Below are 12,587 nucleotides of genomic sequence, written 5' to 3'. Positions count from 1 at the left end.
GTCTCTGTCTCTGTCTCTCTCTGTCTCTCTCTCTCTGTCTCTGTCTCTGTCTCCTCTCTCTCTCTCTCTCTCTCTCTCTCTCTCTGTCTCTGTCTCTGTCTCTGTCTCTTGGTCCACCTCTCTCTTCTCTGTCTCTGTCTCTGTCTCTGTCTGATTTTGTCCCCCTCTCTCTCTCTCTCTCTGTCTCTGTCTCTGTCTCCCCCTCTCTCTCTCTCATCTCTGTTCTCTCTCTGGGAGAACTCTGTCTCCCCCTCTGGTCTCTCTGTCTCTGTCTCTGTCTCTGTCTCCCCCTCTCTCTCTCTCTCTCTGTCTCTGTCTCTGTCTCTCTCTCTCTCTCTCTCTCTCTCTCTCTCTGTCTTCTCTCTCTCTCTCTCTGTCTCTGTCTCTGTCTCTCTCTCTCTCTCTCTCTCTCTCTCTCTCTCTCTCTCTCTCTCTCTCTCTCTCTCTCTCTCTCTCTCTGTCTCTCTCTCTCTCTCTCTCTCCCTCTCTCTCTCTCCCTCTGTCTGCCCGTCTCTCCCTGTAGGTGTTTGATGGTAATAGTAACCAGGCCCGTCTGTTGGGTGTTTTCTCTGGGACTGAGCTGCAGGACAACACTCTGAACTCCACATCCAGCTCCATGTGGTTGGAGTTCATCAGCAACGCAGAGAACACCAGCAAGGGTTTTCAGTTACACTTTACTAGTGAGTAACACACACACTCACACACACACACACACACACACACACACACACACACACACACACACACACACACACACACACACACACACACACACACACACACACACACACACACACACACACACACACACACACACACACACACACACACACTCCCTCTCAACTTTTATTTAATCTACTTAATCTCTCCATCCCTCCGTCTTCTCTCTCTATCCCTCCGTCTTCTCTCTCCATCCCTCCGTCTTCTCTCTTTATCCCTCCGTCTTCTCTCTCTATCCCTCCGTCTTCTCTCTCTATCCCTCCGTCTTCTCTCTTTATCCCTCCGTCTTCTCTCTCTATCCCTCCGTCTTCTCTCTCTATCCCTCCGTCTTCTCTCTTTATCCCTTCGTCTTCTCTCTCTATCCCTCTGTCTTCTCTCTCTCTATCCCTCCGTCTTCTCTCTCTATCCCTCCGTCTTCTCTCTCCATCCCTCCGTCTTCTCTCTCTATCCCTCCGTCTTCTCTCTCTATCCCTCCGTCTTCTCTCTTTATCCCTCCGTCTTCTCTCTCCATCCCTCTGTCTTCTCTCTCTCTATCCCTCCGTCTTCTCTCTCTATCCCTCCGTCTTCTCTCTCTATCCCTCCGTCTTCTCTCTCTATCCCTCCGTCTTCTCTCTCTATCCCTTCGTCTTCTCTCTCTATCCCTCCGTCTTCTCTCTCCATCCCTCTGTCTTCTCTCTCTCTATCCCTCGTCTTCTCTCTCTATCCCGTCTCTCTCTCTCTCTCCTCCGTCTTCTCTCTCTATCCCTCCGTCTTCTCTCTCTATCCCTCGTCTTCTCTCTCTATCCCTCCGTCTTCTCTCTTTATCCCTCCGTCTTCTCTCTCTATCCCTCCGTCTTCTCTCTTTATCCCTCCGTCTTCTCTCTTTATCCCTCCGTCTTCTCTCTCTATCCCTCCGTCTTCTCTCTCTATCCCTCTGTCTTCTCTCTCTATCCCTCCGTCTTTCTCTCTCTATCCCTCCGTCTTCTCTCTTTATCCCTCCGTCTTCTCTCTCCATCCCTCTGTCTCTCTCTCTTTTTATCCCTCCGTCTTCTCTCTCTATCCCTCCGTCTTCTTCTCTCTATCCCTCTGTCTTCTCTCTCTATCCCTCCGTCTTCTCTCTCTATCCCTCCGTCTTCTCTCTTTATCCCTCCGTCTTCTCTCTCCATCCCTCTGTCTTCTCAAGTCTTTATCCCTCCGTCTTCTCTCTCCATCCCTCCCTTCTCTCTTCTCTCTTTATCCCTCCGTCTTCTCTCTTTATCCCTCCGTCTTCTCTCTCCATCCCTCCGTCTTCTCTCTTTATCCCTCCGTCTTCTCTCTTTATCCCTCCGTCTTCTCTCTTTATCCCTCCGTCTTCTCTCCATCCCTCGTCTTCTCTCTCTATCCCTCTATCCCTCCGTCTTTCTCTTTATCCCTCCGTCTTCTCTCTTTATCCCTCCGTCTTCTCTCTTTATCCCTCTGTCTTCTCTCTTTATCCCTCCGTCTTCTCTCTTTATCCCTCCGTCTTCTCTCTTTATCCCTCCGTCTTCTCTCTCCATCCCTCTGTCTTCTCTCTCTATCCCTCCGTCTTCTCTCTTTATCCCTCCGTCTTCTCTCTTTATCCCTCTGTCTTCTCTCTTTATCCCTCCGTCTTCTCTCTCTATCCCTCCGTCTTCTCTCTTTATCCCTCTGTCTTCTCTCTCTATCCCTCCGTCTTCTCTCTCTATCCCTCCGTCTTCTCTCTTTATCCCTCCGTCTTCTCTCTCCATCCCTCCGTCTTCTTCTATCTTTATCCCTCCGTCTTCTTCTCTCTATCCCTCCGTCTTCTCTCTTTATCCCTCTGTCTTCTCTCTCTATTCCTCCGTCTTCTCTCTTTATCCCTCCGTCTTCTCTCTTTATCCCTCCGTCTTCTCTCTTTATCCCTCCGTCTTCTCTCTCTATCCCTCTGTCTTCTCTCTCCATCCCTCCGTCTTCTCTCTTTATCCCTCCGTCTTCTCTCTCCATCCCTCCGTCTTCTCTCTTTATCCCTCCGTCTTCTCTCTCCATCCCTTCGTCTTTCTCTCTTATCCCTCCGTCTTCTCTCTTTATCCTCTTCTCTCTTTATCCCTCCGTCTTCTCTCTTTATCCCTCCGTCTTCTCTCTCTATCCCTCCGTCTTCTCTCTTATCCCTCCGTCTTCTCTCTCTCTATCCCTTCGTCTTCTCTCTCTATCCCTCCGTCTTCTCTCTCTATCCCTCCGTCTTCTCTCTTTATCCCTCCGTCTTCTCTCTTTATCCCTCCGTCTTCTCTTCTCTATTATCCCTCCGTCTTTCTCTCTCCATCCCTCCGTCTTCTCTCTTTATCCCTCCGTCTTCTCTCTCCATCCCTTCCGTCTTCTCTCTCTATCCCTCCGTCTTCTCTCTCTATCCCTCCGTCTTCTCTCTTTATCCCTCCGTCTTCTCTCTTTATCCCTCCGTCTTCTCTCTCTATCCCTCCGTCTTCTCTCTTTATCCCTCCGTCTTCTCTCTTTATCCCTCTGTCTTCTCTCTTTATCCCTCCGTCTTCTCTCTCTATCCCTCCGTCTTCTCTCTCTATCCCTCCGTCTTCTCTCTCTATCCCTCCGTCTTCTCTCTTCTATCCCTCCGTCTTCTCTCTCTATCCCTCCGTCTTCTCTCTTTATCCCTCCGTCTTCTCTCTTTATCCCTCCGTCTTCTCTCTCTATCCCTCCGTCTTCTCTCTCTATCCCTCCGTCTTCTCTCTTTATCCCTCCGTCTTCTCTCTTTATCCCTCCGTCTTCTCTCTCTATCCCTCCGTCTTCTCTCTTTATCCCTCCGTCTTCTCTCTCTATCCCTCCGTCTTCTCTCTCTATCCCTCCGTCTTCTCTCTTTATCCCTCCGTCTTCTCTCTCCATCCCTCTGTCTTCTCTCTTTATCCCTCCGTCTTCTCTCTCTATCCCTCCGTCTTCTCTCTCTATCCCTCTGTCTTCTCTCTCTATCCCTCCGTCTTCTCTCTCTATCCCTCCGTCTTCTCTCTTTATCCCTCCGTCTTCTCTCTCCATCCCTCCGTCTTCTCTCTCTATCCCTCTGTCTTCTCTCTCTATCCCTCCGTCTTCTCTCTCTATCCCTCCGTCTTCTCTCTTTATCCCTCCGTCTTCTCTCTCTATCCCTCCGTCTTCTCTCTCTATCCCTCTGTCTTCTCTCTTTATCCCTCCGTCTTCTCTCTCTATCCCTCCGTCTTCTCTCTCTATCCCTCTGTCTTCTCTCTCTATCCCTCCGTCTTCTCTCTTTATCCCTCCGTCTTCTCTCTCTATCCCTCCGTCTTCTCTCTTTATCCCTCCGTCTTCTCTCTTTATCCCTCCGTCTTCTCTCTCTATCCCTCTGTCTTCTCTCTCTATCCCTCCGTCTTCTCTCTTTATTCCTCCGTCTTCTCTCTCTATCCCTCTGTCTTCTCTCTCCATCCCTCCGTCTTCTCTCTTTATCCCTCCGTCTTCTCTCTCCATCCCTCCGTCTTCTCTCTTTATCCCTCCGTCTTCTCTCTCCATCCCTCCGTCTTCTCTCTCTATCCCTCCGTCTTCTCTCTTTATCCCTCCGTCTTCTCTCTTTATCCCTCCGTCTTCTCTCTTTATCCCTCCGTCTTCTCTCTCTATCCCTCCGTCTTCTCTCTCTATCCCTCCGTCTTCTCTCTCTATCCCTTCGTCTTCTCTCTCTATCCCTCCGTCTTCTCTCTCTATCCCTCCGTCTTCTCTCTTTATCCCTCCGTCTTCTCTCTTTATCCCTCCGTCTTCTCTCTCTATCCCTCCGTCTTCTCTCTCCATCCCTCCGTCTTCTCTCTTTATCCCTCCGTCTTCTCTCTCCATCCCTCCGTCTTCTCTCTCTATCCCTTCGTCTTCTCTCTCTATCCCTCCGTCTTCTCTCTTTATCCCTCCGTCTTCTCTCTTTATCCCTCCGTCTTCTCTCTCTATCCCTTCGTCTTCTCTCTCTATCCCTCCGTCTTCTCTCTCTATCCCTCCGTCTTCTCTCTTTATCCCTCCGTCTTCTCTCTTTATCCCTCCGTCTTCTCTCTCTATCCCTCCGTCTTCTCTCTCCATCCCTCCGTCTTCTCTCTTTATCCCTCCGTCTTCTCTCTTCCATCCCTTCGTCTTCTCTCTCCATCCCTCGTCTTCTCTCTCTATCCCTCCGTCTTCTCTCTCTATCCCTCTGTCTTCTCTCTTTATCCCTCCGTCTTCTCTCTTTATCCCTCCGTCTTCTCTCTCTATCCCTCCGTCTTCTCTCTTTATCCCTCCGTCTTCTCTCTTTATCCCTCTGTCTTCTCTCTTTATCCCTCCGTCTTCTCTCTCTATCCCTCCGTCTTCTCTCTCTATCCCTCCGTCTTCTCTCTTTATCCCTCCGTCTTCTCTCTCTATCCCTCCGTCTTCTCTCTTTATCCCTCCGTCTTCTCTCTCCATCCCTCCGTCTTCTCTCTTTATCCCTCCGTCTTCTCTCTCTATCCCTCCGTCTTCTCTCTCTATCCCTCTGTCTTCTCTCTCTATCCCTCCGTCTTCTCTCTTTATCCCTCCGTCTTCTCTCTTTATCCCTCCGTCTTCTCTCTCTATCCCTCCGTCTTCTCTCTCTATCCCTCCGTCTTCTCTCTCTATCCCTTCGTCTTCTCTCTCTATCCCTTCGTCTTCTCTCTCTATCCCTCCGTCTTCTCTCTTTATCCCTCCGTCTTCTCTCTTTATCCCTCCGTCTTCTCTCTCTATCCCTCCGTCTTCTCTCTCCATCCCTCCGTCTTCTCTCTTTATCCCTCCGTCTTCTCTCTCCATCCCTTCGTCTTCTCTCTCTATCCCTTCGTCTTCTCTCTCTATCCCTCCGTCTTCTCTCTTTATCCCTCCGTCTTCTCTCTTTATCCCTCCGTCTTCTCTCTCTATCCCTTCGTCTTCTCTCTCTATCCCTTCGTCTTCTCTCTCTATCCCTCCGTCTTCTCTCTTTATCCCTCCGTCTTCTCTCTTTATCCCTCCGTCTTCTCTCTCTATCCCTCCGTCTTCTCTCTCCATCCCTCCGTCTTCTCTCTTTATCCCTCCGTCTTCTCTCTCCATCCCTTCGTCTTCTCTCTCCATCCCTTCGTCTTCTCTCTCTATCCCTCCGTCTTCTCTCTCTATCCCTCTGTCTTCTCTCTTTATCCCTCCGTCTTCTCTCTTTATCCCTCCGTCTTCTCTCTCTATCCCTCCGTCTTCTCTCTTTATCCCTCCGTCTTCTCTCTTTATCCCTCTGTCTTCTCTCTTTATCCCTCCGTCTTCTCTCTTTATCCCTCCGTCTTCTCTCTCTATCCCTCGTCTTCTCTCTCTATCCCTCCGTCTTCTCTCTCTATCCCTCCGTCTTCTCTCTTTATCCCTCCGTCTTCTCTCTTTATCCCTCCGTCTTCTCTCTCTATCCCTCCGTCTTCTCTCTCCATCCCTCCGTCTTCTCTCTTTATCCCTCCGTCTTCTCTCTCCATCCCTTCGTCTTCTCTCTCCATCCCTTCGTCTTCTCTCTCTATCCCTCCGTCTTCTCTCTCTATCCCTCTGTCTTCTCTCTTTATCCCTCCGTCTTCTCTCTTTATCCCTCCGTCTTCTCTCTCTATCCCTCCGTCTTCTCTCTTTATCCCTCCGTCTTCTCTCTTTATCCCTCTGTCTTCTCTCTTTATCCCTCCGTCTTCTCTCTCTATCCCTCCGTCTTCTCTCTCTATCCCTCCGTCTTCTCTCTTTATCCCTCCGTCTTCTCTCTCTATCCCTCTGTCTTCTCTCTCCATCCCTCCGTCTTCTCTCTTTATCCCTCCGTCTTCTCTCTCCATCCCTCCGTCTTCTCTCTTTATCCCTCCGTCTTCTCTCTCCATCCCTTCGTCTTCTCTCTCTATCCCTCCGTCTTCTCTCTCTATCCCTCCGTCTTCTCTCTTTATCCCTCCGTCTTCTCTCTTTATCCCTCCGTCTTCTCTCTCTATCCCTCCGTCTTCTCTCTTTATCCCTCCGTCTTCTCTCTTTATCCCTCTGTCTTCTCTCTTTATCCCTCCGTCTTCTCTCTCTATCCCTCCGTCTTCTCTCTCTATCCCTCCGTCTTCTCTCTTTATCCCTCCGTCTTCTCTCTCTATCCCTCTGTCTTCTCTCTCCATCCCTTCGTCTTCTCTCTCCATCCCTCCGTCTTCTCTCTTTATCCCTCCGTCTTCTCTCTTTATCCCTCCGTCTTCTCTCTCTATCCCTCCGTCTTCTCTCTTTATCCCTCCGTCTTCTCTCTTTATCCCTCTGTCTTCTCTCTCTATCCCTCCGTCTTCTCTCTTTATCCCTCCGTCTTCTCTCTCCATCCCTCCGTCTTCTCTCTTTATCCCTCTGTCTTCTCTCTCTATCCCTCCGTCTTCTCTCTCTATCCCTCCGTCTTCTCTCTTTATCCCTCCGTCTTCTCTCTCCATCCCTCCGTCTTCTCTCTTTATCCCTCTGTCTTCTCTCTCTATCCCTCTGTCTTCTCTCTCCATCCCTCCGTCTTCTCTCTTTATCCCTCCGTCTTCTCTCTCTATCCCTCCGTCTTCTCTCTCCATCCCTCCGTCTTCTCTCTTTATCCCTCCGTCTTCTCTCTCCATCCCTCCGTCTTCTCTCTCTATCCCTCCTTCTTCTCTCTCTATCCCTCCGTCTTCTCTCTCTATCCCTCCGTCTTCTCTCTCTATCCCTCCGTCTTCTCTCTCCATCCCTCCGTCTTCTCTCTCTATCCCTCCGTCTTCTCTCTTTATCCCTCCGTCTTCTCTCTCTATCCCTCCGTCTTCTCTCTCTATCCCTCCGTCTTCTCTCTTTATCCCTCCGTCTTCTCTCTCTATCCCTCCGTCTTCTCTCTTTATCCCTCCGTCTTCTCTCTTTATCCCTCCGTCTTCTCTCTATCCCTCCGTCTTCTCTCTTTATCCCTCCGTCTTCTCTCTCTATCCCTCCGTCTTCTCTCTCTATCCCTCCGTCTTCTCTCTCCATCCCTCCGTCTTCTCTCTCTATCCCTCCGTCTTCTCTCTTTATCCCTCCGTCTTCTCTCTCCATCCCTCCGTCTTCTCTCTCTATCCCTCCGTCTTCTCTCTTTATCCCTCCGTCTTCTCTCTCTATCCCTCCGTCTTCTCTCTCTATCCCTCCGTCTTCTCTCTCTATCCCTCCGTCTTCTCTCTCTATCCCTCCGTCTTCTCTCTCTATCCCTCCGTCTTCTCTCTTTATCCCTCCGTCTTCTCTCTCTATCCCTCCGTCTTCTCTCTCTATCCCTCCGTCTTCTCTCTTTATCCCTCCGTCTTCTCTCTCTATCCCTCCGTCTTCTCTCTTTATCCCTCCGTCTTCTCTCTCTATCCCTCCGTCTTCTCTCTCCATCCCTCCGTCTTCTCTCTTTATCCCTCCGTCTTCTCTCTCTATCCCTCCGTCTTCTCTCTCCATCCCTCCGTCTTCTCTCTTTATCCCTCCGTCTTCTCTCTCTATCCCTTCGTCTTCTCTCTCCATCCCTTCGTCTTCTCTCTCTATCCCTCCGTCTTCTCTCTCTATCCCTCCGTCTTCTCTCTCTATCCCTCCGTCTTCTCTCTCTATCCCTCCGTCTTCTCTCTCTATCCCTCCGTCTTCTCTCTCTATCCCTCCGTCTTCTCTCTCTATCCCTCCGTCTTCTCTCTCTATCCCTCCGTCTTCTCTCTCTATCCCTCCGTCTTCTCTCTCTCTATCCCTTCGTCTTCTCTCTTTGTCCCTCCGTCTTCTCTCTCTATCCCTTCGTCTTCTCTCTCTATCCCTCCGTCTTCTCTCTTTATCCCTCCGTCTTCTCTCTCTATCCCTTCGTCTTCTCTCTTTGTCCCTCCGTCTTCTCTCTCTATCCCTTCGTCTTCTCTCTCTATCCCTCCGTCTTCTCTCTCTCTATCCCTCCGTCTTCTCTCTCTATCCCTTCGTCTTCTCTCTCTATCCCTCCGTCTTCTCTCTCTCTATCCCTCCGTCTTCTCTCTCTATCCCTTCGTCTTCTCTCTCTATCCCTTCGTCTTCTCTCTCTATCCCTCCGTCTTCTCTCTTTATCCCTCCGTCTTCTCTCTCTCTATCCCTTCGTCTTCTCTCTTTGTCCCTACGTCTTCTCTCTTTGTCCCTACGTCTTCTCTCTTTGTCCCCTGTCCTGCAGGTTTTGACCTGTTGAAGTGTGAGGACCCGGGTGTTCCTCAGTTTGGTTATAAGAGAGAAGATAAAGGTCACTTCGCTGGCAGCACCGTGTGTTATAGCTGTGACCCAGGATACACCCTGAAGGGACCCCAGATCCTGACCTGTTTGTGGGGGGAGAGGAGAGCCTGGGATAGCCCCCTGCCCCAATGTGTTGGTAAGTGTACAGACAGGCTGTTTGCGTGTTGGGGAGGTGTGTGGGGGATCAATCACAAAACCCCCTTCCATTATGAGGGAAACCACAAAACTGACCTAAGATCAGTATTTAAGGTCACCATCTGACCTAAGGTCAGTATTTAAGGTCACCATCTGACCTAAGGTCAGTATTTAAGGTCACCATCTGACCTAAGGTCAGTATTTAAGGTCACCATCTGACCTAAGGTCAGTATTTAAGGTCACCATCTGACCTAAGGTCAGTATTTAAGGGCACCATCTGACCTAAGGTCAGTATTTAAGGGCACCATCTGACCTAATGTCAGTATTTAAGGTCACCATCTGAACTAAGGTCAGTATTTAAGGTCACCATCTGACCTAAGGTCAGTATTTAAGGGCACCATCTGACCTAAGGTCAGTATTTAAGGTCACCATCTGAACTAAGGTCAGTATTTAAGGGCACCATCTGACCTAAGGTCAGTATTTAAGGGCACCATCTGACCTAATGTCAGTATTTAAGGTCACCATCTGACCTAAGGTCAGTATTTAAGGGCACCATCTGACCTAAGGTCAGTATTTAAGGTCACCATCTGACCTAAGGTCAGTATTTAAGGGCACCATCTGACCTAAGGTCAGTATTTAAGGGCACCATCTGACCTAAGGTCAGTATTTAAGGTCACCATCTGACCTAAGATCAGTATTTAAGGTCACCATCTGACCTAAGGTCAGTATTTAAGGTCACCATCTGACCTAAGGTCAGTATTTAAGGTCACCATCTGACCTAAGGTCAGTATTTAAGGGCACCATCTGACCTAAGGTCAGTATTTAAGGTCACCATCTGACCTAAGGTCAGTATTTAAGGGCACCATCTGACCTAAGGTCAGTATTTAAGGTCACCATCTGACCTAAGGTCAGTATTTAAGGGCACCATCTGACCTAAGGTCAGTATTTAAGGGCCCCATCTGACCTAAGGTCAGTATTTAAGGGCACCATCTGACCTAAGGTCAGTATTTAAGGTCACCATCTGACCTAAGGTCAGTATTTAAGGGCACCATCTGACCTAAGGTCAGTATTTAAGGTCACCATCTGACCTAAGGTCAGTATTTAAGGTCACCATCTGACCTAAGGTCAGTATTTAAGGGCACCATCTGACCTAAGGTCAGTATTTAAGGTCACCATCTGACCTAAGGTCAGTGTTTAAGGGCACCATCTGACCTAAGGTCAGTATTTAAGGTCACCATCTGACCTAAGGTCAGTATTTAGTCACCATCCTACTCCATTGTTGCCTCTGCTCTCATCCACCTCCCTATTGAATAATGCAGTGGTCCACTTTGACTTTCACCCTGTTTTGTATTGGGGGAGGGGAGTGTGTGTGGAGGGGAGTGTGGGGGGGGGGGTGTGGGTGGGGAGGGGGGTGTGTGGGGAGGGGGGAAGTGTGTGGGGAGGGGGAGTGTGTGGAGGGGGGAGTGTGTGGGGGGGGGGGTGTGTGGGGAGGGGGGTGTGTGGAGGGGAGTGTGTGGGGGAGGGGGGAGTGTGGGGGGGGGAGTGGTGGGGAGGGGGAGAGTGTGTGGGGAGGGGGGTGTGTGGGGAGGGGGGTGTGTGGGGAGGGGGATGTGTGTGGGGAGGGGGGAGTGTGTGCGGAGGGGGGGAGTGTGTGGGGAGGGGAAGTGTGTGGGGAGGGGGGGGTGTGGGGGGGGGAAGTGTGTGGGGAGGGGGGAGTGTGTGTGGAGGGGAGTGTGTGGGGAGGGGGGTGTGTGGAGGGGGGAGTGTGTGGGGAGGGGGGGGGGGAGTGTGTGGGGGGGGGGTGGTGTGTGGGGGAGTGTGTGGGGAGGGGGGTGTGTGGAGGGGGGTGTGTGGGGAGGGGGGAGTGTGTGGGGGAGGGGGGGTGTGTGGAGGGGGGAGTGTGTGGGGAGGGGGGGGAGTGTGGGGAGGGGGTGTGTGTGGGGAGGGGGGGTGTGTGTGTGGGGGAGGGGGGAGTGTGTGTGTGTGGGGGTGTGTGTGGGGAGGGGAGTGTGTGGGGAGGGGGTGTGTGTGGGGAGGGGGGAGTGTGTGGGGAGGGGGGGTGTGTGTGGGGAGGGGGGAGTGTGTGTGTGTGGGGGGTGTGTGTGTGTGGGGGGGGGGAGTGTGTGTGTGTGGGGAGGGGGGGAGTGTGTGTGTGTGGGGAGGGGGGGGGGGAGTGTGTGTGTGTGTGGGGGGGGCGAGTGGCACACTTAAGTTGTCAATAGCAAAACACACACGCACGCAAACACACACACACACACAAAGACCCTGCTACACAAACACAAAAACACACACACACACATATTCCGTTCTCAGTTTGTGTGGATGGTAAATAGAGTGTGTTATGATGTTCTCAAAGGCTGTTCTGTGTCGTCCATAGACTCCCCTCTCACACAGCTCACCTGAGTGTGCAGGAGGTTGGATAAGGACACACATCATTACAGACACAGCAATGTCATTTCCAAAAGGGGCATGTCCGCCTTTTAAAGCCAAATGACAGATATACAGTTGGGTGAAAGGAAACAGCAGGGTGTTTTTTCTTGATAAAAGACCCCTTTATTCTCTTGTTGTCCTTCTTCTCAGTGCAAAACATGTATTTTTGAGGGGAGACATTCAAGAGAAGCTGAGCATCATTTGGTTGTTTTGACGGGGAGGGAGGGAGGTTGAAGTATCAATGTATCAACATGGCAGCCGATTGTCGCACCATCCTCGTCATCACCATCAAACCTCGTCATCATCATCATCATCTTGCCATTCTCTTTGAAGTAGGAGTGCTGTGCTATTCTCCCCCTCTCCCTCCATCTTTCTGTCCCTCTCATCCCCTTTCTGTCCCTCTCCTCTCCTCTTTCTGTCCCTCTCCTCCTCTCTTTCTCTCCCTCTCCTCTCCTCTCCTCTTTCTCTCCTCTCCTCTTTCTCTCCCTCTCATCCCCTCTTTCTGTCCCTCTCCTCCTCTCTTTCTCTCCCTCTCCTCTCCTCTCCTCTTTCTGTCCCTCTCCTCCTCTCTTTCTCTCCCTCTCCTCTCCTCTTTCGCTCCCTCTCCTCTCCTCTTTCTCTCCCTCTCCTCTCCTCTTTCTCTCCCTCTTTCTGTCCCTCTCCTCTCCTCTTTCTCTCCCTCTCCTCCTCTCTTTCTCTCCCTCTCCTCTCCTCTTTCTCTCCCTCTCCTCTCCTCTTTCTGTCCCTCTCCTCCTCTCTTTCTCTCCCTCTCCTCTCCTCTTTCTCTCCCTCTCCTCTCCTCTTTCTGTCCCTCTCCTCCTCTCTTTCTCTCCCTCTCCTCTCCTCTCCTCTTTCTGTCCCTCTCCTCCTCTCTTTCTCTCCCTCTCCTCTCCTCTTTCTCTCCCTCTCCTCCCCTCTTTCTCTCCCTCTTTCTGTCCATCTCCTATTCTACATATCCCAGTACCACCATCCAACAGGGTACATTATATACTACATATCCCGGTACCACCATCCAACAGGATACATTATATACTACATATCCCACCATCCAACAGGGTACATTATATACTACATATCCCACCATCCAACAGGATACATTATATACTACATATCCCAGTACCACCATCCAACAGGATACATTATATACTACATATCCCACCATCCAACAGGATACATTATATACTACATATCCCAGT

At 50.7% G+C, this 12,587-nt stretch overlaps 1 protein-coding gene across 1 annotated transcript in view; it reads left to right on the top strand.

Moving 5' to 3' along the window:
• LOC118381542 (CUB and sushi domain-containing protein 2-like) overlaps positions 1–12,587 on the top strand; it is a 1,147,246-nt gene that overhangs the window by 746,746 nt on the left and 387,913 nt on the right. The window contains 2 exon segments of the mRNA XM_052473074.1: positions 524–680; positions 8,771–8,962. Of these exon segments, the coding sequence (XP_052329034.1) occupies positions 524–680; positions 8,771–8,962 (349 nt within the window).

Source organism: Oncorhynchus keta, chromosome 20, assembly GCF_023373465.1.
Source record: "Oncorhynchus keta strain PuntledgeMale-10-30-2019 chromosome 20, Oket_V2, whole genome shotgun sequence".
Lineage (NCBI taxonomy): Eukaryota > Metazoa > Chordata > Actinopteri > Salmoniformes > Salmonidae > Oncorhynchus > Oncorhynchus keta.
This window is presented reverse-complemented; position numbering and strand designations above follow the sequence as displayed.